Source organism: Furipterus horrens, unplaced genomic scaffold, assembly GCF_987537825.1.
Source record: "Furipterus horrens unplaced genomic scaffold, mFurHor1.1.pri manual_scaffold_4, whole genome shotgun sequence".
NCBI classification, from domain to species: Eukaryota; Metazoa; Chordata; class Mammalia; order Chiroptera; family Furipteridae; genus Furipterus; species Furipterus horrens.
In genome coordinates this window covers 156,484,566-156,512,164 of record NW_028327174.1, presented here as the reverse complement: position 1 = coordinate 156,512,164, position 27,599 = coordinate 156,484,566, and the positions used below count along the sequence as shown (strand labels likewise).

General features: G+C 40.2%; 1 protein-coding gene across 1 annotated transcript in view; it reads right to left on the bottom strand.

Moving 5' to 3' along the window:
• MAMDC2 (MAM domain containing 2) overlaps positions 1 to 27,599 on the bottom strand; it is a 136,398-nt gene that overhangs the window by 72,909 nt on the left and 35,890 nt on the right. The window contains exon 3 of the mRNA XM_090274167.1: positions 48 to 319. Within this exon, the coding sequence (XP_090130293.1) occupies positions 48 to 319 (272 nt within the window). The remainder of the gene's footprint in view (positions 1 to 47; positions 320 to 27,599) is intronic.

Genomic DNA, 27,599 nt, shown 5'->3' with positions numbered 1-27,599 from the left:
ACAAACCCACAGAAAAGCCCTGCCCCTTCCTCCTAAATTCTACCTGCCTTGAATTTCTTGGAACTGTTTTGCAAATCCAGGCTGGCTATAAGCCAGCTGTCTGAAGGTTCATTAGTTGACCAAAGCAAGCGATCAAAGCTCTCATCTTCATATCTCACGTAGAGGTTCAGCCGGCTGAGATCTGATAGAGACCCTGAAGACAGGGTTATCTGGTAGACCAGTCGGAGGCAGCTCCATTCCTCAGCCTGCAAGTCAGAACTAAGCAGCAGGGCTTTCTCTCCCTGCTTGGCAAAGGAGGTGTCCACATAAATGTAATGGCCTGGAAAGAGAAAGGAACACAGGGAAGGCATCAAGCTTCTATGGGCAGCTCAGGAAAATACACAACTGTGGAGTGAATCTGAGGGCAGATGCAACCTGCAGATGCATTTTATCAGTCCCCAAATGTTGCCTGATTGCTGGAGCTCTGCCTTCTTGTGAAAAATTAGAAGGCCTAGCAACACTGAGGCTACTTACATATGACACGTGACAGCAACAGGCTGGAGCTGAGTAGTGCCGCCTTGTCAGAGGGTGGCATGTAGGCTCCGTTTTGTCATAATTTCTACTACTCCCCATTACCTCCTAATGTTGAGGCCAAGTGTCATTTTCCTGTTATTATGTTACATCAGGCCCACTTAGCACACTTCACGCAGCTTCCTGGTCTCCATAAGCATATGAGTTTTAGAACCCCAGCTAACAGGCTTCAGAATGTAGAGGAACGGCATGACTAAGGGAAATACCCGCGACTAGAGTAAACTCAGCCTTCTCCTTCCATAGCTCCCCCTCATACCTAGTGACTCAGTCTGTACCTAACATGCATCATTACAGTAGATTGGATTGATTTGGTCCCTCAGATCTTGGGGCCTAGGCAGAAAAAATTCATTGTAACCGAATCTTTTCATTAGGAATAAGACTCTCCTTAAGAGTCTCAAGTCTCTCCCATGACCAAATCTCACAGTTCTGATAACTAAATGAGCAGCACATGCAAAACATGTGGAATGGGGCTTGGAAAGCCGTGGGCACTCTGGGACTAGCAACCTACAGTTTCTTCTCTTCCACCCCCTCCTTCCCTTTCTCACTCCCTCCTTCCTCCTCTTTCCCTCTCTCCTCTACTCTCTGCCTTCTCCTTTCCTTCCCCCTTTCTGCTCCTCCCCCTTCACCTTTCCTTTCCCTCTCTCCATCCCTCTTCCCTTCTCTTGCCCCCTCTCCTCCTATCTTCGTAATATTGACAAGTGGTGCTCTGCTGCTACACCAGGATGTAAAACAGCATTTCCATAAAACTGAAAAAAAAAAAAAAAAAAAAAAAACGGATTGTAACCAAGAACCCAGACTTCAGCCTTCCAAACCAACTCTGGTCATCAGCTTCCCATAGCCGTAATCTGATCTGCCCGTGGGCCCCAGGGGCCTGCTGCCTCTCTGGCCTGCAGATCCTCCAGCTTGCTCAGAGATTCCACAATCGGAGGCCAGCATCAAAACTACTGTCTCCTGTCATGTGACCAACCACTCCGCCCCTTGCATTTTGGGCTCCCCAACACTAAACTCTTACTAGAAGGGCCCTGAAAAGACTCTTGGCTTTGCTTGATGTCCTTCAGCCCCTCCCCCCACACCTGTTGCCACAAATGTCAATCCCAGACAGGACCCCTGTCCCTGTGGTGAGTACCCAAGTACTGAGTACTGACAGGCCAGCAGCTGCTCAGCTAATGACCATCCTCACAGTTGGGGCATAGTGAGGGTGTTGTCTTCAGGGAGCCTTGCTTGCCCATAAGGGGTTTGAAGATCAAGATCTATCTCCAGCTAGCAGTCTTCTTAGCAATACAACCACCTGGTGGGTGCAAATTGCAACTGCTTCTCCATGTCAACCCAGGCACCCTCTGTGGAGAAGTCTGGCCGTTGCAGTAATCATCGCCAACACCCTTACCTCCTACATACAGTGAACAGTCACTTTGAAAGAACACTGTTCTGTGTCTTCACACATGTTCATTAGCTATGGGGTCTGTGGGGTTTCACATACTAAACTAGGGTTCTTGATGGTAGTCATTTTTAAAATAAAAACATTGCTTCACTGTGACATGAAAGAATGTATAAGTGTCACCCTCCTTTCCCCATTCTCTGCTACTAACGTCAAAGAAGCGATTCTTAGCTGTCTGGGGGTGGAGTGGAGATGAGGATTGAGGGAGATACTGGGAGTGCCTCAAAGCTTTTCTGAGTAAGTATAGAGTTGGCACTTGGGGTATAAAAGAAGGAAATAGAGAAAGTCCCACTGGGTCCTGTGGATGTTCACATCACATGCCAAGCTTGCTGCCAGCTGACGCCCACTTCTCCCTAGGGCACTTCCCCAACTTCTCCTGTTCTCTCTCTCACTCCCTCCTTCCTTTTCCCATCCTAGATGGGAACCACTCACAGCACTGGCTCTAAGAGTCATGTGAACAGCTTGTTCAAACACAGACTGCTGGCTGGGCACACTCCTAGAGTGTCTGATCCAGTAGGTCTGGGGTGACGGATGCTGCCTTTCTAACAGACTGCATTTCTAAGAAGGTGATGCTGATGCTGCTGGTCTGGGACCACAATTTGAGAACCACTGTTTTACCATATGTGACAGAGAAATAGGACTCATTCTCTAGACACCTCTTATCTACCAAAGAAAGAGCAGGTTTCTACAGCAAGTAAAGGAGGGAAGAGACAGTTCCCCTTGTGGGTAAAACTCAAGTAAATGTATGTTACAGTAAGCTCATAGAGTCCTTCTACTGGTGATTATCTTAATATCCCAATGAATGTCATAAGAAATCTCTCTTGACATTCTCTCTCACTATATCAGATTTTATTATAAGAATATGCTAATGCGCTCATGTTAAGAACCTTTGATAGCCTACACTATATAAAATGTATTATTTTAAATACCTTGACATTATACAGTATGAAACATAGCATTATTTATTGACTGATTTTGACATCTCAGCCATAAGCATTGGCGAGTTCAAAATTCTGGGACTTTGCATGTAACTTAGAGGCTTCAAATTTATTTTTAGGTCATGCTGTGTGAATGTGCCTATTCGCTGCATTGTGGTCCATCCAAAGATTTATTTATCCAACTGATTTTACATCCATTCAGTAGAATGACATATTTTCCTCAATACAATGACTAGCCCAAGTGGTACCCACCTCTACTATCACCGCCAAGCTCAAGACAGTATTTATTACTTAGTCATTATGTTTCTTTTTCTGCCCAGTCTGAATATTTCCTCGGAATCTTTCTAAACACAGTATTCTATATAGCCACTACTAATCAATCTGAGCTGGCAGCTGAGTTAAATATCTCTGTTATCCTTGCTTGTGGCTTCAGTGTCAATTTTGTGGTCATATCAGAGCTAACTTGAACCATAAGGAACATGGTATATTTTAAAGAAGTTTTAGAAAATGAAGAAAAAATGAGGGAGATATTGCTATCAGGGATAGTGCTTTACCTTAGACAGTCCCTAATAAAACTGCTATTCTACAGTACAACAAATCAATAATGTTTTTGGTGAATTCTTTCTTCTTAATTAACAAGAATAATTTTATCTCTGAGTTAATGAGGTTTTCTTGGTATGTGAAATATTCCATTTATTCCTTCTGGAAGTTAATCTTGGACACAATTTATGTACAATAAAATGCACCTTTTAGTATGAATCAGGTTTTTAGTATAGTCACAAATTGTGCAACCATTACTGCTAACTATTTCTAGAATCTTTTAATTATCCCAATAGGAAATCTCATACTAATTATGAGTCATTCCTCATTTTTCCTTTTTGTCTAGCCTCTGGAAACCATGAATGTACTTTCTGTCTATATGGATTTGCCTATTCTGAAAATTTCATATGAATGGAATCATATAGTATGTGGCCTTTTGTGACTGGCTTCTTTCACTTAGCATGATGCTTCCAAGGTTCATTGTGTTGTGGCATGTATCAGAATTTCATTCTTTTTTGAGGTTGAATAATATCTCATTTTATGTCTATACTAGTTCTATTTTTATTTATCCACTCATCAGTTGATGGACATTTGGGTTGTTTTCAATTTTTGGCTATTATGAGTAATCCTACTATAAACATTTGTGTAAAAGTTTTTATGCAAACATAGTTTCAATTGTTTTAGTTATATGTCTAAAAGTGGAATTGTTAGGTTATATGGTAACTCTGTATTTAACTTTCTGAGGAGCTGCCCAACTCTTTTCTAAAGTGGCAACACACTTACATGACCACTAGTCCATATGTATGAGAGTTCCTATTCTCCACACATTCAGTAACACTTGTTATTGCCGTCTTTCTCTCTCTTCTTTTTAAAAAGATTTTACTTATTTTTAGATAAGGGGGCAGGGAGGGAGAGAAGCATCAATGTGTAGTTGCTTCTTGTGCACCCCCAACTGGGAACCTGGCCTGCAACCCAGGCATGTGCCCTGAGTGGGAATTGAACTGGTGACCCTTCGGTTCACATATCAGTGCTCAATCCACTGAGCCACAACAGCCAGGGCTCACTTTCTTTCTTTCTTCCTTCCTTCCTTCCTTCCTTCCTTCCTTCCTTCCTTCCTTCCTTCCTTCCTTCCTTCCTTCCTTCCTTCCTTCCTCTCTCTCTCTCTCTCTCTCTTTCTTTCTTTCTTTCCCTTTTTAAATTGTAACCATTCCAGTACTTGTGAAGTGGATGTAATTGTGCTTTTGATTTGTATTTCTTTAATGACTAAGGATGTATGGCACTTTTTCATGGGCTTATTGGTCATCTGTACATCTTCTTTGACGAAATGTCTAAGTTCTTTGCTCATTTTAAAATTGAGTTATTTCTCTTTTTATTATTGAGTTATAAGAAATTCTACATATTCTGGACACTAGATCTTAACAGATACATGATTTGCAAATATTTCTTTCCCATTTTGTTGGTTATCTTGTCACTTTTTTGATGATGTCCTTCGAAGTACAAAAGGTTTTTAATTTTGATGAAGTCCAGTTGTCTATCTTTTCATTGATTATGTGTGCTTTTGGTATAAATAGCTAAGAAACCATTATCTAATTTAATGTCATTAAGGTTTATTACTTATGCTTTCTTCTAAGAGATTTATAGTTTTAGTTCTTACATTTAGGCCTTTGATCTATTTTGAGTTCATTTTTTGCCCATTAAATTCTCTTGGCACCCTTGTTGAAAATCGATTTAGCATAGATATAAGGGTTTATTTCTGAACTCTCAATTCTATTCCATTGTTCCATGTCTGTCTTTATACCAGTACCACATGGTGTTGCTTACCATAGCTTTGTAGTAAGTTTTAAAATTGGGAAGTGTGAGCTCCCCAACATCAGTGTCTTTTTCAAGATTGTTTTGCTTATCTAGGTTCCTTTAATTTCCATATGAATGAAAAGATCAGGTTGGGAACAGTGTGAGTTAAAATAACACAAAGCTCACTTTTTCTTAATGATATTCAATCTTTTTCTTGAATAAATGCTCCCAAATATTGCAAATCTGGCTAATTTCAAGTTCTTTAAAAGCTGATTTTGACAGTCGTTACCAGTGTTTTAATTGCTTTTCGGGGGATAGAAGTTTCTGAAGTACAAAATCCACCGTTCCTGCTGACTACACTCACTTTCCACATCTTTTTTAATGAACAAGAACAGAAAACAATGGTTCAGAGATATTAAAGCAAACACAAACAAACAAGAAAGGCAAAGATAGCAGAGATCCCACGGGACTGGGTTGCTCACTCTGATGCATCAGCCCAAGGGCCTGGGGGAGATTTACTAGCCACAGTGTTGGAGACATGATGACAGGAGGGGAGAAAAGATCTTCAAATACTGCTGCTTAGGCAGTTTAAACTGATTTAAGAGACATTTATTGGAAATGATAAAGTCTTTATAAGGGGTCGGACAAGGGCCATAAACTCTCAAACAAGTACTCTTTTAAAGTAAGTCGGCAATCCAAAGCAATAATTAAACCATCCTGCCAAAAAGGTCAGGCTCCACGTGTCTGAGGGTCTGAATATGCCTTCTATCACATGCAGGGTTCAGAAAACAGTAACAGGAAAAACTTCTGTTTCAGTGAAGGCAGACGTAAAGACCCGAGGTCACACTTCATTGTGGGACACATCTGCACAGCTGGAGCTCAATGTAGTAACGACCTCTAATAGCCAAGGCACAGTGTGATAGGTCTAAATCCCAGGCCACCACTGCCAATGTGTGGTCAGTCATGGGGAGCTTCTTGCCATCTCTGCATCCCTTCGGTTTTATTTACTAATGAATGTACTGTCTGCCCTTCAGGTGTGACAATTGTGCTGGGGTCACTGTGTGGTGCAGTTGTACCCCACCCAGGATTAGCAAAGTATAACCGTGGTTTAAAACTTTACTATGCTTATGCTAATCATGTCATCAATTTGCTTATCTGCAAACTAGGAATAATAAAAGAGAAGAGTCCGTTACATATACATTTCATATTTAGAAAGTCACTCAATGTACTCAGAACAAAAAAACTAACTGAAAACAATCTGACCACTACAATATATATACACACATATGAAAAAAAATTCATATAAGCAGCCACTCAGTGAAATCTATTTTATGTATTTCAACACAAAAAAGAAAACTGGCTGTGTTGTTCATAGAAATAGTATGGTATGTAGAAAACCATGTACACTGTACAGTGTGTACTTAATGAACTTTCAAGGGCAATTTTGACAGTATCCAAGTTTCCCATTCTGTGCTGAGTTTAGAAGGTAAAGTCCAGTGAGATATGACTTCTACATATGGGATTATTGCAAGAATCTGATGAAAATTATATATATATATATATATATATATATATATATATATAAATGCTTTGTTATGGTAACATTAATTGTTAATTATTTCTCATCATCAGGTGTAGGAGTCCTTTAGTTGTTCCAGAGATAGAAAGAAATTTGTATTGCCTTGTTCCTTTTTTTTCCAGTGTGGTTCAGAGCTGATATGCTGGTGTGAGAGCAGTGTTCATTCATTTCACCTTAAGTGACCCTCTGATGTTGAAATCTACACCTTTATCCTCTTTAAGGCTGGGCTCCTCCTGGATGCCCAGCCTCAGTGGTTCCCCTCCTCACAGCTAAGCCCCCTGGCTCTCACCCACAATTAATCATCATCAAAAGTAGAACTCAGCATATTTACCCGTGGTGTGATTCTGGCTAAAACCTCATAATCCAAGTCTAATAACAACACCTATGTCTATTTTGTTTAGTTCTTAGTGTCTTGCATGTCTAAGACAAGGACACTGCCTTGTTTGTTTGTTTGTTTCTTTTCTTTTTCTTTTTCTTTTTTTTTGGCAACTTCATTCCCAGGGCTCAAGTTTATCCCCTGAACTCAGGTAAAGACCTTCTCACCAGATTTCCTGAATGCCTTACTGCCTGCCTCTCTGGTTTGGGTCCTGCCTGTGGAAGCATGTATAGTGGAGTGGTTAAAAGTGTACGTATCTCATGCCAGCCAGATGTTGGTTCAAATCCCAGTCACACCAGTTACGAATTATGTCACTTTGGGCAAGTGACTTATCTGAGACTCACTTTCTTCATCAGTAAGATGGGGATGCTATATATCCATGCTGCAGAGTTTTAAAAAAGATCACATAAGAAAATGAAAGGAAAGCACTTTGCACAGTGCCCAAGGGCACAGGGTAAGCTCTTGTAAATGTTAGCTCTTATTTTTCCAGATAGCCAATCAACATGCTCTTCCTGACTGTTAGCTTATCTCATCATCTAGTATTCAGCCTCCCTGATACTAACTGCTACCTGTCCTACCTGCTGCCCACCACCCCACCCTTCTAATCCCAACTTCTGCCCATTGTATAGAAGATCGACTCTCCTGCGTGCCTCTTTTACTGCTATGGGCACATCTTTTTCTAAGTCCTGGTGCTTCCTAGGCTGTTCCCTCCCATTGTCCAACTGTGTTCTCAGCTATGACAATCATTTCTGAGATCAATAATTTTAGCAAATCAGCCTGGACAATAATGCGTGCAACGCAACTAGCAAATGTTCGTGAAGTTTTGGGGTGTTCTGCTGTTGTTTTGTTTTGTTTGTTTGTGTGCAAAGAACTAGATGCCTATTGTGGACAGAGGAAGCCTCCATGGAAATGCATCCTCAATTATGTATAATCCATCAGCTTATGTTTTGAAGAAATCTTGCTTTCTTTTTCTAAATATGGAGTAGAAATGCAATGAGCATAGAGATTCTCAAAAACAGTTAATTGTGTTATAAGAGCATAAATGATGTGGCATTTCTCAGGTGTCAAAAATTGTATTAAATATTGGAACTGTTAAGATCTGACTTTTTATCAATCAATAGGATTCATGATTATTTATAAATCTACTGATCACTGCAGGCAGAAAAATATTCTGGTCTAAAATTTTCTTTAAAAAAATCACAAGTTTCTATGATATGCATAAAATATTCTCACCTTCTGCTTGAAGTTTCCAACTTTGCTGTTATCCTCTGTAGTTTATTTAATAAATCTCTATATGAATATAATTTTAATCCTATGAAAACGAACAGGTTTTTAAGAATTCATCTCAAATCATCTGTTAAGAAACAAAGATTCGAAGGGAATGAATGAATATTCATTGTGCTTCAGGCACTAGATTTTTGACATGTGTTCTTCCTTCTTAAAACTGATGAATAATCTTATCAGGTGGAAATTATCATGTTATAAAGGAGGAAACAGAGACTCGTGAAGGTTAATTCAGCAATCCAAGATCACAAGTAGCAAAAGTCTAGCTGAAGTCCATCCATTTCTCCTGGGCCATGCTACCTCCAAATATTTCCTTGTCTGTCTCTTCATTAATTTATCTTTTCACCTTCCTACAGCAGGAAAGCAAAGTTGTCTCTGTTTTCCTTATACTAGGAAGCTGATGGACTGCATGTTTCTATACAGAAGTTCATGTAGACTCCTCTACACATACCTTTCCTGTTGATAACACAATAATCAGGTTAACTTTTCTACCACATTGCCTCAGATCTAAAAGGTTTTTAAACATGTCAAGTTTTTTTAACATTAGGGTATGTCTTATAATTAATCTACATGCATCCCCCCATTCCCAAAAATGACGTTAACAAAATGATGGTTAGAATCAGTGGATAGAGAATAAGATATTTGCACCTGCAGTTTGGTTAGTGACAGTGAACAGAGAGATTCCCCTCCCCGTCCCCCCAGTCTTGGGCTCAGAGGATCCTGTGCAGTGAGGCATGAAGATGAGGGGTTTGGGAGCCACACTCAACATGAGGGCAAGAGTGGTAGCCCAGAGACTTGTGTCAGCCCAATGTGCAAGGCACAGCCCACAATTTCAGCTCACGTCTTCATATATATTTACTGATGTGCATTGAACAGAAGGCACTATGTGTGCATCTTATAGGCAATGTATTTTTATGCTGGATTTTGACCCCTATCAAACAACAGGGTGCTTTGTACTATTCAACATAAGTAGGTCCTCCAGACTCCCAGTCTCCCTGCTGAATTAGAAAGGATCTCTCTACAGAGGTTTACAAGGCACGTCCCTTTTCAGTATTTTTGATGGAAATGGCATCTTTTCATTTTCCTTGCATACCAGGTCTCCACTAATGACCCAAGTTCAAAAATTTCTCATTCCCATATAATAAAATGGCATGAAAAGTCTTGGCTTCTGGATAGCTTCCACAGATAAGGAGATGATGGGATTTAAGAGATGGGAGCTTAAATCTAAATCCCCCAGAAATCAATGTTTGGAGGATGGTTAATTTGCAGGACTTTATAGTCAAGTCCCACTTCTTCTCCTTCTTTTTTAAAGATTTTATTTATTTATTTTTAGAGAGAAGGGAAGGAAAGGAGAAAGAGGGAGAGAAACATCAGTGTGTGGTTGCCTCTTGCACACCCCCAACTAGGGACCTGGCCTGCAACCCAGGCATGTGCCCTGACTGGGAATTGAACTGGAGACCCTTTGGTTTGCAGGCAGGCACTCATTCTATTGAGTCACACCAGCCAGGGAAGTCCCACTTCTGAAATGTGATGGGAAAAATGATCTATCATTGAGAGGTGGCTAGCATTTGTAGTTCTATCTTTGTCCAAAGTGGTAAGAAACACTTCCCCAAACAAAACCTTCCCTAATTTAGCAAAGAGGTTCAAGGGGGAAAAAACATTTCCAATATAGCTTTGCTTAAGGAAAAAGAAAAGCCTGCATTTGAAGAGCAGCATAAAAGGGCCACATGTGAACGTCAGTGCCATCCCAGCACACAGGTGGGAACTGGTTTTTCCGTTGTCCTTGTATTTGTTTATCGGTAAGATTTTGCTCCTCTCACCAAGGAGCCAGAGCTTTGCCTATGGCAGCAGAACTTCCATAGAAACTTGTCAGGACTGGAAGGCACCTTGATGTTCACTCGGGCCAGAGGAGGTTTTTTTCTCTAGTGTCGTTTAGGATTAAACTGGAAGAAAACTGAGGTCCAGAGCAGACTCAGTGAACAGTGTCACTATTGGTTGGTCATGCGCTGGTCCTGGGAAAAGGCCATGGCAGCCGGATAGGGTCCAACTTTTCCTCTAATGAACTCAGCACCTTCTCCCACATCTGAGGTGTCTGGCCTTTGGGGAATGAGGAAAATTTCCACAGGAAGTTTGGGGCACCTTCCACCTTAGAGGCGGCCCTTGTTAATAAAATCACATGAGAGCAGCACTAACCTCTCTGACTCCCCTTGGAGCTTAAAGTGTGTTTCCCCCCTGGATCTTAAAATGGGTTCTTTCCCTGGGTACCTTGATCACCCACTCTCATGATTTTGCTCCGATCTTCCACCTGCTTTTTCTTAGTCTTCTCTGTGAAATTACCCATTTTGTCTCTTTTGTGTTTGTATTTCGCTGGGTCTGGGTCTGGTTTCTCTACTCTGATGAATCTTCCTCACTGTGGCTGAACTACTAATTGCCTACCCAAGATCCATTCTCTTCTACTCACCCTGCCCCATAATTTGATTGATGCTGGTGACATACCCAGCCAAGATATTGCCATTGTCATGCCACCCTTTCATGTAGAGGTGGCCGATGGCTATGTTCTAGAAAGAGATGTTAGAGAAAGTTGTTGGATGGCACTGTCAAAAAAGCTTTTTAAAGATGATTTGACTCAGGTGGCATGCTTCTTTGGTCCTTCTGCCTTCCTCTTCCTTCCCATCTGAGGTATAGTTACAATGTTGCAGTGTCTATCTTATAACCAAAAGGTGACAAGGTGACAAGGTTTTGAAATAGAAAATCCCATGATCTGGGAAACACCTCAATCCCCAGCAAACTGACACAGTTGATCACACTGGCAGGTGACCCTGAGGATCAGAAGCCATCACTGCAGGCAGGGCAGAAACACAAAGGACCTGGGTTCCTGTTCTGGCCAATCTGGATTTCCAACTTCTGCACTTTTCATTACAAAAGAGAAAAACAAATCTCAGTTTAAGCCAGTTACTCAATATTTTCTGCTATGGATTCACTTAGGGGTCTAGGATTTCCAGCCTCATTTTTATACAGGTGATACCCGAGTCGGTATCACAGGCCCAATTCCTAATTAACTTCCAGACCCATACATCTAACTTCCCATCGAGCATCTCCACTTGGGCATGCCATAGACATCTAACTCATTCTCTGTCCCCCAAATCCTGCTCTTCCTCTGTGTTCCAAATTTGAGTGAATAGAGACCCCGACTATCTTGCCACCATTCAAGGAATCTCAACAGCTTCATCAATTCCTCCATCTCCCTCCTTCTCCAACATTCTATCAATCTTGATACCTTAGTTTCCTAAATTTCTTTCAGAGCCATCCATTCCACCTAGTTCCCTCCAATGCTCTAGTTTAGAACACCATCTTTTGTCTGGGTTATTGCAATAGCCTCACAATAGGTCTTCCTGCTTCAGTCTTGCCCCACTCTTGTCTGATCTCCACACTGTACCCAGAGTGTTAGTTCTACCATGCCAAACGGATCCTATTACTTCCTGGCCTAAAACACTTGCAGTCCCCTCTGAAGGGACCCTCACTGTGTTTGAAATAGAAGGCTTTAGGGTCCTGGCCCTCATTTTTAACCACCATACCCTCTTCACAGTCTAATCAGCAGCCACAGAATTTTAGTTCCTCTAAACTAAGGCAGCACACCCTCACTCGCATCCAGGCCTCCTTCTCAAATGCTATTTCTCATATCTAGGATACACTTTCATCTTCCTTCCTCCATCTGTCCCACCACTACTCCCTGCCTTTTTTCCTAGCTCATGTCTATACTTCATTAAGGTCTTAGCTTAATAGATCCACTAAGAACAGTTGCGCAATACACTACATAGGCAACTGTATGTTATGGTTCTGTATAGATACTGCTTTTTTTCAGGCAGGATAGGTGAAGTATTCCTCACTAGGTTTTAAATATATAAAGCCATAGACCACATCTACCTGCCTCCCAGGAGGGTACTCTACATTTTTAAAAATAATGAGTTGACTCTTTCTTGATGTTAGATTTATCTTATGTTTACTATAAAGAATACATCAAAACCCTCTGACTATGAAGAGTTCTCATTAGTTTTGAATTTCATGAAGTTATTCAATATACTCTTCTTTTAAGAAATACATTTAGTGAGAGCTGTCACTTGACTGGCAACACTCACCGCACAAAATTTTCACATATTCTCCTACTCTGAACATGGACACAAATTCTCATTATGTCAGGATATACATAGGACTGTTTAAATGCACAGTTCTTTGCCATTCTGGAATGCAGAGTTTGTGGGAAACACTCAGAAAATGTTTCAGTGTGTGATATTTCTAGATTAAAGACAGCTATAATTTTATCAGCCTCAAATTTTGAGGAGCCCCAAAGTGCCAAGATCAGCGATACATCAAGAAGTGATGAGATCAGCATTGCTGAGAGGTCTCGAATGCCAGGTTGGTTCCCCCTGACAACAGGGAAATTATTTTTATTATATCATGCCTAACACTGCAAAAGTAGCCTTAGAAGATTACAAAGCTTAAGCCTGGCAAAAATAAAACAAAGCCAAGAGCCAATCTCCAGTGTAAACAATATGCCAACAGTTGAAACCACTACTGCAGAGTTTGTTCCACCCTTTTTCATAAGGACTGGGAAGGATGTAGCTCTAGACCCTGCTGGCCCCAGTGGTGGTTTTAGAAGAGAAGTTTACCTTAGCAACTCCCAACAGAAAACCAGTGATGAAGCCACCATGAAAGGACATGGGATATTTGGAAAGGAAGCTTCACTTTGTATGTGTTTTGTGGTGTTGAGTCGGCTCGTCTCCTGGCAACTCTATGAATGAGTGATGTTGATAATGTCCTGTCCTCAAGAGCCCTGCTCAGCTCCTATAGACTCTTGCCATGGTTTCTTGTACGCAGTCAACCCAGCTGACATTTGGTCTTCCTCTTCTCTTGCTGTTTCTTCTTCCATAGTATTTAACAAAGAAGTATGAAAATATAAGAAAAGGTTATATTACCCGAGAGAGTTTGTTTTTATCAAAGATCAGTTCTCAGAACAGTTTCACTACATGACTAGCCAGGTGGCAAAGACATTCCTTGGAAACTTAGAAATGCCCCTCTTTTTAAGGTAAAAGAAATGTGGAGGGCAATGGCATCAGGGTACTGTGGGTCAGTGACTTCACTCTTGAAGTTCCCTGAGTGTACCTGGAAGGACAAAAGTATTCTAATCTTCCATAGAACAGGTGCTTATTACAAGGAAGTTTTTATTATTTTGACTTGCAAGAGACTCTAACTCTCTATTCACCAGTTTTGCTAGTACCACTGCTGAAAACACAGCTGAGTATTCTTGCTTATGCATTATGCAAGGCAATTTTGTCAAACAAACAGATTTATACCCACTTCAGCTTCATTCAAACCAAAACAAAAGGGTGCCTATGAAAATTTCACCATGGTACAGGTACATAAATCTGAATTTAAATGTATATTTTATATATAAATCGATATATATTTACTTTTATTTGTACTTTATTACTTCAAATTCTGCATTCTGTGCTTATTATAAAGTATAAGAGCAAGTAGGAACAAGAATACTCAACTTAAAAAGAAATTATAGCTATAAAGGTATACACATTTCATTTTGTTGTCTTACAGAGAAGATATCATTTACACTGGTATGAGCATAATAATAGGAAGATGACTTTGAATGAAAAATAAACCTCATAATATCTGTAAAATGAGTGATCTGATCTAGGTTATGGCTTTAAAACATTTTGTTTTTCAAACATAATTGAACACAAAAGTTCACCTATTAACAGAGCGAAAAAGAGTGGGTGTGATTGCCAAGTTCTCTAAATAGCATTATACAGTCATTTGTTGTCCAGGGCAATTTTACCTACTAAGGCTGTTCTCTCCCAATCAACGTTCTTCACAGGGGCCTCTGAAGCTTGTCCTGTGGACCCAGGATGGTTTAGAAACCAATGTCTTAGATAACCTTGGGGCACTCCAATATGGCAGTCTATTACACAAATCAGAGCCACACCCTGTCCTCCACACTTCAAGCTGGATTCCTGCTCCTTCCATGTTTGTTTTACTTAATTGGCTGGGGGTTTGGTTCAGTATATGAATTCACTCTCTACATGTCTATGTAAATAACCACATTTACACTGGCTGAAAAGTCCTCATTTGGCAAAGAGTCTTAACTGAGTTCAAGAGATAACATGCTCTACACTCCCAAACCAGCAATTCTCAACCTCAGATGCACATTTGAATCACCGAAGGAGGAGGTGGTCTTCACTACAGCCTAGACATCAGTCCACATCCTGGGAAACCTCTCCATCTTGGACAAACTGGTTGGGTTGGTTGCCCTTCTAACAACAGAACTTTTAGAATCTCCCCAGGTGATTTACAGTCAAGCCAGGCATGAGAAGCACTCATATATGTGGACTCCCCTTCAGTTCCATCACTGCTGAACCTCAGCCAGTCCGCGCACTCAGTGATGGCATGATTTGTGTCTATTTTACTCACCCCTTTACCTCCAATGCCTGGGTACATGCTAGGTGTTCAATAAACATAGACTAAATGAATTAAGCAGAAACCATGTCATTCATTCACATAAGGAAAAGATGGCTTAAAATAAAGGCAACAAATTTAAGTCCAAGAACAAAAATCATTGACAGTGAAGTCCCTGTTAATATATTTTAGAAATCCTCCTTAAATATAAAAACAATTGTATGACTATGTCCCTTGGGCTTCTAAGAAATCACAGCAAATTTAGTAGAAAACAAGGCAATGTGTTTCAATAAGTTGTTTGCCATGGAGGCTAGGGTTTTGATCACAATAACACTGAGAGCAACTGTGTTCGTTCCTTACAGTTTTAGAGCACTTAGTGATTCACAAAGCAGTGAGGCATATCTAAACCTCATAGCAAGCCCACCATAAAGCTGGAGAACTATTAATCCTTCACTTAACAGATCAAGAAAGCCAGGCTCCAAGAATACACGCTGCCCGCTGAGCAGCTGGGTTCTGGATCCCACTCAGATTGCCAGATTAAGCCATTCAAAATACTTAAGTATGTCTGAAATATTGCATGGGACATATTTATACTAAATATGTTGTTTATCTGAAATTCAAATGGAACTGGGCTTCCCATATTTTATCTGGTAACCACAGGCTCCAGGCCAATTCTTTTTCAGTGAAAAGAAACGAATCAATTGGAGGATCGCTATGGACACTGAGACTGTGGTTCCTTCCTCCTCTCCCACTTTTTTTCACCTCCCCTCTTGCACCCTCTGTAATTAGGTCTCCCTAAAGGTTCTTCAAGTACTGGCCTGTGGGTGTGTGCCTAATTCCAGCACAGCCATGGGCCAAGGGATAGGAGGGGCAAAGAAGGACACAAGTGATGTCTCTTAAGGCCCCAGGGCCCCTTCTCCATGTGGACTCAATGTTTCTTTTTTTCTTGTCATTATTTTTTTGAATAGATGATACAGCATGGTGCATAATTTAAAGATAAAAGACAGTGAAGGTAAGTAAATAGCTCTCTCATCCTGGGTTTTGAGACATCCTTCCAGGGATACTATATTCATATACTAACACATACAAACACGTATCTAGACATAGCCTTTTAGTTTTTATACACGTCATTAACATACAATACACTACTATGTATCATGAGTTTTTTCACCTCATACATCTTGGAGATTGTTACATGATTTATGTATTATCAATCATCTATCTATCTATCTGTGTGTATATTTAGAGCTGTCTCATATTTTTAAATGTTGCCTACCTTCCAATTGTATAGATATACCATAATTTCATTAGTCAGTGCCCCAGTGACGTACATTCCCATTTCCCCTGATTTTTAGCTATTAAAACAGTGTCACAATAAATCTCCTCATACCTATCACTATGTACATATTTCTGAGTGTAGCCATGGGAGAAAGTCCCTAGAAAGGGAACTTTGGAATAAAAGGGAAAATGCATTCATATTTTGGTTAAATATTCTAAAATTTTTCTTCTTGAAGTTGTACCAGTTAATGTTTCCAGCAGCAATATATGGAAATCTTTTTCCCATTCTCACCAGTCCAATGTATGTCACAAACTTTTTGATATTTGTCCATCTGATAAAAATATGATATGCCGCTAGAGTTGTAATTTTAATTTCTTCTTATTATGAGTAAAGTTGAACATCTTTTCATATATTTGAAAGCCATTGGCCTTTCCTCTGTGAGTTGTCCTTGGCCCATCTTTCTATGCAGTTGTTAACTTTTTACTATTGATTTACAGAAATTCTCTATGTATTAAGGACATTAACCTAATATATGTCTTATATGTTGTTCTCCTAGTTCATCACTTGTCCTTTGATTTATGCTTTTTTAATGCAAATTGTGGTTAGGGAAAAGATCATTTTTTAGCAGCACGCATGATTACCATTAACTGTAACAGCTACTACTTTCAGGAAAGCTAATTATGGGCCAAGCCTCAAGAGGATCTCTCTAAGTCATCAAAGCAGTCTTATGAGGAGAGTACAATCGAGTCATTGTGAGCAATGGTTGCTAAGATTTATTTTGGACCCAGAGGTGGACTGACATAAAACACGACAATGTGGAATTTATCTTTGTTGTCTCCCAAGTTTTCAGTCAACCTTCTTTCTCCAGCCAACACTTCACTTTTCTCTCTTCTTGTCTCCTCTTCCCCCAAGTCCCCATCCCCCCCCCACATATCCTGTGTCCACTCTGAGGGAGAGCCTACTTATAATTCCCTGAGGTTTCCTGCCAGCTCTCAGCTATTCCCCACTAGGGTGTAAACTATATAGTAACCCGAAATTTTCAGAGCACAGAGAAAAAAATTTAAGATGCAAAAAAACTCAAATATATATAAAGTGAGAGCTACAATGAAGAATTGATAGGCTACAGGGCAGGGGGCACTTGCAGAGCTGGACAAAGCAGGAAGCTCCATATCTGTCTGCTCATGTGTCCAGCCTTGTTGAGGGTGTGAAGAGCAGCAGAAACCCCTCTGGAATTTGAGGCACTGTGAATTTTAGAGAGAAACTGGCCACAATTTGACATCAGAAGGTATAAGTTACTACTCAGTTAGCCACAAGTCTTGGGGATGTAGTGTGGCTGGTAGAAAGAACATGGTTTTAGAATCAGGTAGTTCTTATTTTGAATAACATCTCAACCAGTCAGCGCATTATTCCAGGAGTTATTTAACTCCTCCGAACCTCAGTTCCTCAGGTGTAAAATGGGATAACAGGTTCCTCACAGGGATGGGAAGTACTTAACATAGTGCCTGATATAAAGAGGTTCTCAATAAAGCATGGTCTCACATTTTATATCTCTGAAATCATTACTAGTCTACTCTATCCAATAATCTTTACACTGAGGTCATGTATATCTGAGTTTTCTCAAATTCTATAATTTATACTACCACCATTAGGGTTTTACCATATCCATGGTGCTAATATTATCTAATGTATTTCTTTAGCTGTACTCATCCTTAAAAATATATAATATTTGTTTTAGCTGGTTCCTTAGCAGTATTACCCATAAAACTTGGGAGTGGCTGTACTGGTTAATCCAGTAAATTTTAAAAAATAAACACAAATTACATCAATTATATCTAAAACTGGAGGAACTATATTCATAATTATTCAAATAAAACTATAACGATGTGCCACCTAAAATAATCTCATGAGCCACTGTGGTATGCATACTACACTTTAAGACACAATAATTTATTTGAAGATTAATATTATTATATTTCCAACACTTCATTTTCAAGACATGGGCACTGAGGTCCAGAGAGGATGAAAAATTTGATCAAAGTCAACCAGACAATTTACTGCAGAATTAAGACAAAAACTCAATTTCTTGAATTTCCAGCTCCATGTTTCCATGAGCCAGTCTCCTGAAATGACTCTAGCTGAAGCCTAAAGTGGAACCTGCTGCATAACTGCAGGATTAACACTGTGATATCCTAAAGCAATCTTGTTCTTCCACTACTGTTATTATTTCTTCACCTAGGAAACCTAGAAGTCAGCCTCTGCCTCCCAGAACATGCCCAAGAATGCACACCTGAGCTGACCTAGTTATCATTCTGGCTTGGTATGTAAAAGTATACTGCCTAGGGGGAGGTGGGGTGGAGGAGGGCAGAGCAATTTGGGGTTTTCAACACTATGTGCTGTTTAAAGACTTTTCTGGGAGTTATCTGACCTTAGTTCATCTTCTCCCAACCCAATACTATCAAATGTATCAAGCCCTCTAATGTATCATTATCTGGACATTTCTACCAACTGCCTCTAAAAATATAGGATATATTTAAATTCTATGCTTTTTTAAAAATCAAGAAATCCCTATGTACTCCTTAACTGAGCCACAATAAAATAAAAGAGTCCCTAACAGAGAGGAGTCTGAGGACCTAAGAAGAGTGCAGACAGCTCTGCAGTGAGCCCTCTTGCCTCTAAGTAATAGCCTCAAAAGCCTATAAATAGCTGAGGATGTTGCAGTAGATGTGTGTTGTTTTTATCTTCCCAGCATTCATTCCCTCACACTTTTGGTTAACAGCATCCTGGTTTTTCCTTGGGGACATTGCCCTTCCTTATTGAGGAGGACTGAACCCAATCCCTGCTTCCAGGGGTGGTCACATAACCCAGCCTTGACCAATCAGATCCTTCAAACCCTTCAGCCACTGTGATTGGTTCACGGACGAGTACATGGTCGAACATAGGCTCAATTATGAGAATTTTACTAGATGTATGGGGAAAAAAAAGCTTTCTTTCCATAGGAACTATCAGCTATAAGAATGTTGGGTGCCTCCACATGCTGGAGTCCATGAAGAAGGCCCCCTGAAAATGAAGCCAGCATAACAGAAGCCAGAACCAAGAGCTATGAAGACAGGGAGGGTGAACCAGCTGGCATGTTTGGAGTATCTAGTTGCACCTGACCCAGGTATCCCTGAACTTTTTATTTACATTAGGTGATCAAGTCCTTTAGTTTTAGCCAGTTTGAATTTGAGTATATTTTACCTGGGACAAAATACTCTTGTCAATATTGAATAGAAATCAGAGTGAATGTATGTGTTGGTTACAGTCATGAGGAAACAGGGAAAAGGAAAGAGAGAGGCAAGTGTTGTGACCTGGACAGTAGATGGTGGTCAGAAGACCAGTGTCTGGTTTCACCTTTGTTCCTACTTAGCTGTGTGGCCTTGAACAGTGAGTTAACTTCCCCAAGCCTCAGTTTTCCCATCTTTAAAGTAAAGAAACTGAAAAAAGTTCTGTGGAGCCCTAACGTGCCTCAGAAGATAGGAAGGTAATGGGGATCCAGGTTCCCACACTTCCATTCTATGGGACTCACTCTCTTTTTATATTTATTATATGGCATTACCCCTTACAAGGTTTTGTTGGAAGAATGGGTTCTTTTGCTAGGATGGATTAGCTGACCACTCCATTTCTACTTATATTGACGTCTAAGTTGAGTCAAGGCTCAGTTGGGGCCAGTAGGAACAAGGTGCCTCTGTGCTGGAAGTTGGTCAGAAGACGTGGTCAAGAACCCAATCTCTGAAGAGTTAGCTTTCCCAAGACAGAAAAAAATTGTTATGGCAATGATCTGCATCCCTAATCTTGAGAACTGTCTTAGAGATGCGGATCATTGGTCATACAAGGGACTTGGAAATGAATGCAATGATTCCCGACAGTCATTAGTTCTGTGTTAAATGACAATACAAACACCACTGTAATACTCTAGGCAGGCAGCTCTTTAGCGCAAGAGGACAGAACAGAGGGTGGCATCATCGGTGCTTTGTTTTTCTTCCTCAAGACAGTGTGATTATTATAGAAGAAGCTGAAAAAAGAAAACTAGAGAGCATGTGTTACACAACCAATTGCACGACACCTGGTGTGTACATCCACGGTGCTCTAACATGGATTTCCTTTTCCTTATACTGACAACACAAACATTTTAGTGGAAGTTTTTATGAAAGCTCATAAAAGCACTTTGTAGGAACATAAATTATTATGGCTGCACTAAAAAGATATAACTTCCAGGCAAGTTTTGACACCATATGTAAATTTGGAGTGTTCCAATTCTTTAAAAATGCATCTTGAAAAATACATTTTAGCACCAATTGCCAGAATGAGTCATTTACTACTACAGTCAAAATAATTTTCTTTGCTTTATATCGGGTAAAGATTGTGAATGTGACTAAAGTCTAGGTAACAAATGTATGTTCCAATAATAACATCAATCTTGCCAGCAGTAGCTGAATATTTAACAAAGTAAATTAAAAATTAAAATTATTTTTCTATTTGCCATTCTAGTTGCTATGTAACTAGAAGCTTTCTCATTACAGAACTATTTTTAACAGCACACGAAGCAATTTATATTAGTACAAAATAAAATAATATATAACTTGAGGCTGAATTGTTCTTGTTGATCACTTTGATGACATGTGCCATAGATACACAAAACCCAGATATGGGACAGGGTAAGAGAGGACAAGAGTTAAAATAAGCTATGCAGAGTCAAGACAGGATGCAGGCAAAGGGTTAGTTGAGGGCAATCTATGAATGCGTCACAAAACATCTCAGAATTTGGAAGCAAGTAGTGGTCAGGAAGAACCCAAATTGGAAAAAACAGATGGTTTCAGGACTAGACAAATTCAGAAGGGTGCGGCTCAAAATAGGCAGAAACATGTGTCAACACAGGGACAAAAGATTCAGATCTACTGGATGACAGTTTCAGACAGCACCTTGGATAGCTCCCTGGGCAAGAGGTGTTCTGACAAAGCTAAGATCTAAAGGTTTCTATTCTTTAAGACCCAGAGTTTCCATTTGATACCACCCAATGGAATGAACTTGGTCTCTGGAGCCTACAGGAACCAATTGCAATATTCCCCTGGAGGGTTTGACTTAACGCCCTTTGAATGATGTCCATGCCCCTTGGTAATAGGTTATCTGGTGGTGGTGGGAGGCAAGGGAGAGTACTGTCTTCCCATATGTCAGATAACTTGTTTTCCAAAAGCCTTATCCTTCCTAATTTGGGAGCAGAAGTTCATCCCAAGATCAACATTGCTATAAATGACAAGGGACCCTGAGGTGCTGTTTAATGTGTTAATGGTCACCTTTGATTTCATATTGTCCCTTTGGGTACCTATATTTGTAAATTAGAGGAAGTGGGGTATAGTGTACTATGTATTTACTAGATGTAATAAAGTCCTATTTTAAAACAAGTTTTTTCCCAGTATTACAATTTCATTTATAGTTCATGATAATAAAAATCTCTGGGTGTGACTTTCATGCAGGCATCTGTTGTCAGCCATTATTTCCCTCTAACTACTATTAACTATTAATAGTGGAGAAAAGTTTGCTCCAGTTGACCCTTTACTGGTAGAGCCAAGAGTTTCTTGGGTTCAGAGATAAGCAATATCATTTATCTCAAAGTTCTTTGGCTGCATTTGCCTATGGTGTCAGTGAATCATAAGAATAATTGGAAAACCATACTCATTCCAAATGGCTTATTTACTAAGTGAAAACATGACATTTAGATTATTAATCGAGTGAAGAGGAAATTGTTATAGATCACCCTATGAAAGGAACCAGGCAGAGAAAGAAAAGTAAACAACTTTTACGTGAGTAATGGTGGGGCAGTAACAGAGAAAAGAGTGACTGGGGACACCTGTCCAATGAGTGATTATGACTGTGGGGAATCCAAGACATGATGAGGTGGTGCCAGCTCTGAGTTCAGCAATTTTTATTAAGTGTCTTTGCTGTACACAGGCACTATTCTAAGGCTCTGGAGATATAGCTATAAACAAAACAGATATTCATGACATTATTTGTTCCTTTCCTGGTGATCTTAAGTCAGGTCATCACGAGTGAGAACTGTCTGGGTGGTAACACTTCAAGGACTATGACCAAGATATAATATAAGGAGGAGGCAAGTAGGTGGGTGTGGATGTCAGATCTGGCAGTGGAGAGACATGAAGGACCTGGGTATGAGATTTAGGGGTTCTAAGTCTCCCACTTCATAAAAACCATCCCTGCAGTATGTAAGTTGAGAGCATGACAGAAGAAGGGAGGAAAATTCCAGTTGGTATTTTGAAGCCCAGGAGGACTTGACATTATTGGAGGAAATTTAGGTGATACCTAGTTGGGTTTCTTTGAGATCACAAAAGATTAACATTAGAAAAGGCTTGAGAAGTTATTGAGTCCAACTCTCTCTTTCAACTCTTCTTAAGTGTCTCAGCTAATTAGTGTAAAAATCAGAACATGCTCATTGTTACTGGAATGGAAGTAAGATGTTTCTCTGTGAGACTTCCACGTTTTTTATCTTTTATTTTGTTTTGTTTTTTAACCCTCATCTGAAAATATGCTCACTGATTTTTTTTTTTAGGGTTTTGTCAAGGAACTAGTATAAATGACCCATGAACATGGACAATAGGGTGGGGATTGACTGTGGGAGAGGAGATGGGGTGGGCAGGGCAGGGGAGAGCAGTAGGGGAAAAATAGGACAACTGTAATAGAACAACTATTTTTAAAAAAGAGAGAGAGAGAGAGATAATGGGTGAAAGAAAGAAACATTGATTGGTTGGCTCCCATACATGCCCAAACCGGGGGACTAAACCTGCAGTATGTGCCCTCACCTGGGACCAAACTCACAACCTAGGTGTGTGCCCTGTCTGGGAAACAAACCTGCAACCTTTTGGTGTGCAGGACAACGCTGCAACCAACTGAGCCACCTGTCCAGGGAAACTTCCATGTTTTAATTGTGTCTCGGTTAAATAATCTTCTTAGTAACTGTCTTCGTGTTGTGCCCTCCTGTGGTAGACCTGTGGGATTCAGTGGTGCAGTCTCCTTGATCTCCTGAACTTGATGTTCTTGGGATGCCCTTTATGCTGTTTATTGGGGCTGTCTAGCTGTACTTGGGTTTTGGTTGTTGTTGTGTTGCTCTTTGGTGGGTCCTTCCCTCCAGCTAGCCAACTCAGTCACTCCTCCCACCATGTCTTGTATACTGTTGTAGAGGTGCACTTTTTTTTATTTCCTGGATCTGCCCCTGGTGGTGTGAGATCGTGTCTCATTCTGGGCCTAGGTAAGGCAGTTAGAGGCTACCAGAAATCTACTGCCTTTGTCTGGCTCCTTTAGTTGTTAATCTATTCAATCTGTGATCAACCGTCAGACTTAAGTACCAAGGGCGGGCAGAGTAATTCCTGTGGGTGGGGCTGTTGCTTCCCCTCAGGCTTGTGCCACTTGGAGGGGAGTGGTCTGCGGGTCAAGTTGTGATGAAGGGGACTTTTCTGTCTGTCTGTGGTTATAAGGCTTCTCTCCAGCTAGTGTTCAGTTGGTTATTCCAGATGATTTCTCCACAATTAAGTTGTAATTCCAGATTGGTCCTGGGAGGAGGTTAGTGTAGCTTCCACTTACTCCTCTGCCATCTTGGATCTCCCTCCCAATCTCCTTAATAACTGAATCCACAATAATAAATATAAACTCGAGGGACTACTGGGCAGTTGTCACAGATGTTTTCTCAGGTCCTCAAGAGGTCAGGCTTTGGCTTGTGATGAGGGGTATAAGAAAGAGGAAATCATGGTTAAGGAGGGAAAGAAGAATAAAACCAAGGAAACAGAATGCAAGGTCTTACCTGGAGCTCACTACTTATGTCAGTAAGAAATATCATTCTTGTCTTCACATATAGCTCCCATCTGGCCTGGTGATTGTTATTGCTCTTTAATAGAATAGCCCATCACAAGTGATCAATCATACAGGACTTTCTTTAGTTCAGGAGACATACTACATCCACACACGAAAAGTCTCACTGAAATGTGGAGCCCTTTATTGTCTTGATTACAGAACAAACAACAAAGTACTGAAATGTGAACTATTTTCCAAAAATCCAGTCCAAAAAATAAATAACTTTGTAAAACTAGAATTAGAGAATCCCTTAGATATACACTGAGATGAAAAATTTGAAATACATTCTTTACTGCTAAATTGTCAATGGTACAACATAAATATAAAGAAGGCAGTGCAGTAGTGGCCAAACCACCCACTCATATCTGAAAATTGCTCTCATTCTTGGAATAAGACAATCGTGGACATTGTACACTCCCACAGTTTTTAAAGCTTGGTCATGTTGACTATATTCTGATCTTACTCATAGGATAAAATGCCCTATGTTTTCTTTTTATTCAGTCCTTGGTGGGAGATACAAGAGAGCTAAGATAAACATGCTTTGAAATTTCACTGATGATAGTTAGTGTCTCCTAGAATATTCCTATAGTGCATTTAAAAATATATACATTTTGACATTTTCAACATTCCTCTGGTGGAGAGGGGATGGAATTTATTAGAAATATCTGATTTGCAGGTGGTGCTGTATTAAATGCAAAGAGTGAACCAGGTAGAGGAAATTGCTTCTTAAGCTTGCAGGTCTGAGAGAACAGGGAATTGCTTCCCTTCAAAGAAAAGTGACTTCCATGCTTGGCACCATTTTCTAACCAGCCCTCAGACAATAATCATGCCAGAGACAGACCCATACCTGGGCCTAAGCCACTTGTTGCAGGCTCTTTAAATGGAAGGCTGAAAGAGCTCTTGACTTGCTTTTCAGATAAAGCCAAGCCCAGCCACCAACTTGAATTCTTAGTTAAAAAGACAGGGTAAGAGGTCTGTCTGAAAAAAGTCCAGTCATTGTTAATACAATGAGAACAGCTTGCTCAACAGTGATATAACCTGGCAGCCAATGAGAGTGGACTGGAACACACATGCATGAACATTGACAACTTCACTGTACTAGTCAGCTGGGGCAGTAGACGCCATTGAGTGAGCATGTGTACTGTGTGGCCATCACATTCAAAATGACTGAGCGAATAGAACAATAAATCTGCATCAAATTTTGCTTTAAGCTTGACACAGAAACTATTCAGATGATTCAGAAGATCTCAACTATGGGCAACAGGTGATTGGCAGCTTCATGGCAACAATGCACCCAATCATGCATCACATCTCATGCAGAGTTTTTGGTGAAACATCAAAGTACCCAGATGACTCAGCCCTCCTACAACCCAGATTTGGTGCCCTGCAACTTCTGGCTTTTCCCAAAAGTAAAATCACCTTTGAAAGGGAAGAGATTTCAGACCATCAATGAGATTCAGGAAAATACAACCGGGCAGCTGATTACAATTGGGAGAACTATGTGATGTCCCAAGGTGCCTACTTTGAATGGGATTGAGGTGTCATTGTCCTATGTACAAAGTTCCTTGTATCTTGTATCTTCTTCAATAATGTTTCTGTTTTTCATATTACACAGCTGGATACCTCCTGTACAGACCTTGTATACAAGGAAAAAAAAATGTATCCTGATATTTTTTGAGGTTAAAACATAACATTTCAAATCAGAAACAACTGATATTAGGTGAAAAAACACACTATTCACTGACTTCTCTAATGTGTAAATTACAGATTAATGTCCATGGAAAAATTATGATAGATTGAGGCTAGGCTATTGAAAGCAGCTTTAAAAAAAAAATTTTACCTAATGAACTTTTCATTCTGGGGCAAATAACAAGTCTTAATTCATAGAACTTTCTGCAGTTCATGTAGAGCTGCTACCCACACTATCTATTTGAGCTTTGCAACTATCATTTGAAGTTGCTATTATTACTCCATGTTATATCTTAACACTTTAGGGCTGAATTAAGAAGCAAGATGAAAAGTCCTATAACCATTTTTCCTTCTCTTTGCATTTTCCCCGCCCCTTACACCTAAACCACACTCATCTCATGCACCTCACCAGAACTGGGACAGTCTGGCATTTCCTAGCAGGGTATCTTTCCTTTTGCCTGGAAATGAGATACTCACAGGCATAATTGGCAATGGCTAAGTTAGGCAAATCATTTTAGTTGGTCAGCTGACTTAGATATTCCTGGGAGGAAGTTTTGCCCTTTAAATACCGAAACCGCCACCCCCCCACCCCCCAATAAAAAAGATGATCTTTTGAAGCTTGTTTCAGTGGATTGGGCTTGGGCCTAGCTCAGATGACGGCTATGGGACCTCCAATTTGCTGAGTCCATCCACAAACTTCTACAGGCTTCGGGAGACTGGCTGAAGTCTTGGAGGCCTCCAAGGAACTCAGGAGGACTAAAGACTCGTAAGAACGTTTCATTGTTTTTGAAAGGGTTTTGAATTGTTCCCCAATTATATTTTTGTTGACTGATCTGTGGAAATGTGTGGTGTGTGTATACATATGCAAAAGTCATACTACAGACAAATTCCCAACATGAAAAGATGGAGCTTTGCTTCTATTGTTCTGAATATTCTTTAATGCATAGAAGCCTGGCAGAAGAAACTGTAAAAATGAGGTATAACAAACAAACTCATCCCATGCAAGGGGCAAGAGAGGACAGTCCCTCCCAATTCATCAATCATAGCGGCACATCAAAAGTCTGAGTCAGATTCTCCACTCACTGATTTAGTCACTCCTTCCCCTCTCCAGAAAGGTTCTTGTGGCTTTTCATAGTTCTTAAGCCCAAGATAAACATCCTCAAGATCTGATTTAGCATCTATCACTAGAGTAAACTACATTACCTCATTTTCCTGGTCTCCTCCTACTCCCAAACTCAATCATGTCCCTGGGCTGTCCTCCTACTCCACCTCCCCAAGTCCTCTTCTTTGCATCACACAAATATCCAATAGGCCCTCTCCAGCAAGACTCTCTTAAAACATGGTACTTTCAGCCCTATGTAAATCTGTTTGGCTCAAAAAACATTTACCAAGTAACTACTTTCTGCCAACCATAATATAAACATACATAAAGTGAGCTAATTGTCTAGTGCAGAAGTACCATTTTCAAGGGAGGCCCAGCATTAGGTACCTAATCTAATCACACCAGCAACCCCGAATCTCTTTATTTAATACCAAGTAAAAAATTTCTTATTCCCTGTGTTCTGTGTTAATACTTAAGAGAATTAAAAAATTAGGTGTTTCCACACTGTTTTTTACAAAATAGGAATTAGACCCATCTTGGAATTAAAACTTTCCTGACTGTTTAGAAACTTTGCAACAGTTTCCATTCCTCGACATTCAGTTTGCATTTGGCCACAAGACAGTTTAGGAAGAGCTGTCCAGCTGCCAAGTCACAC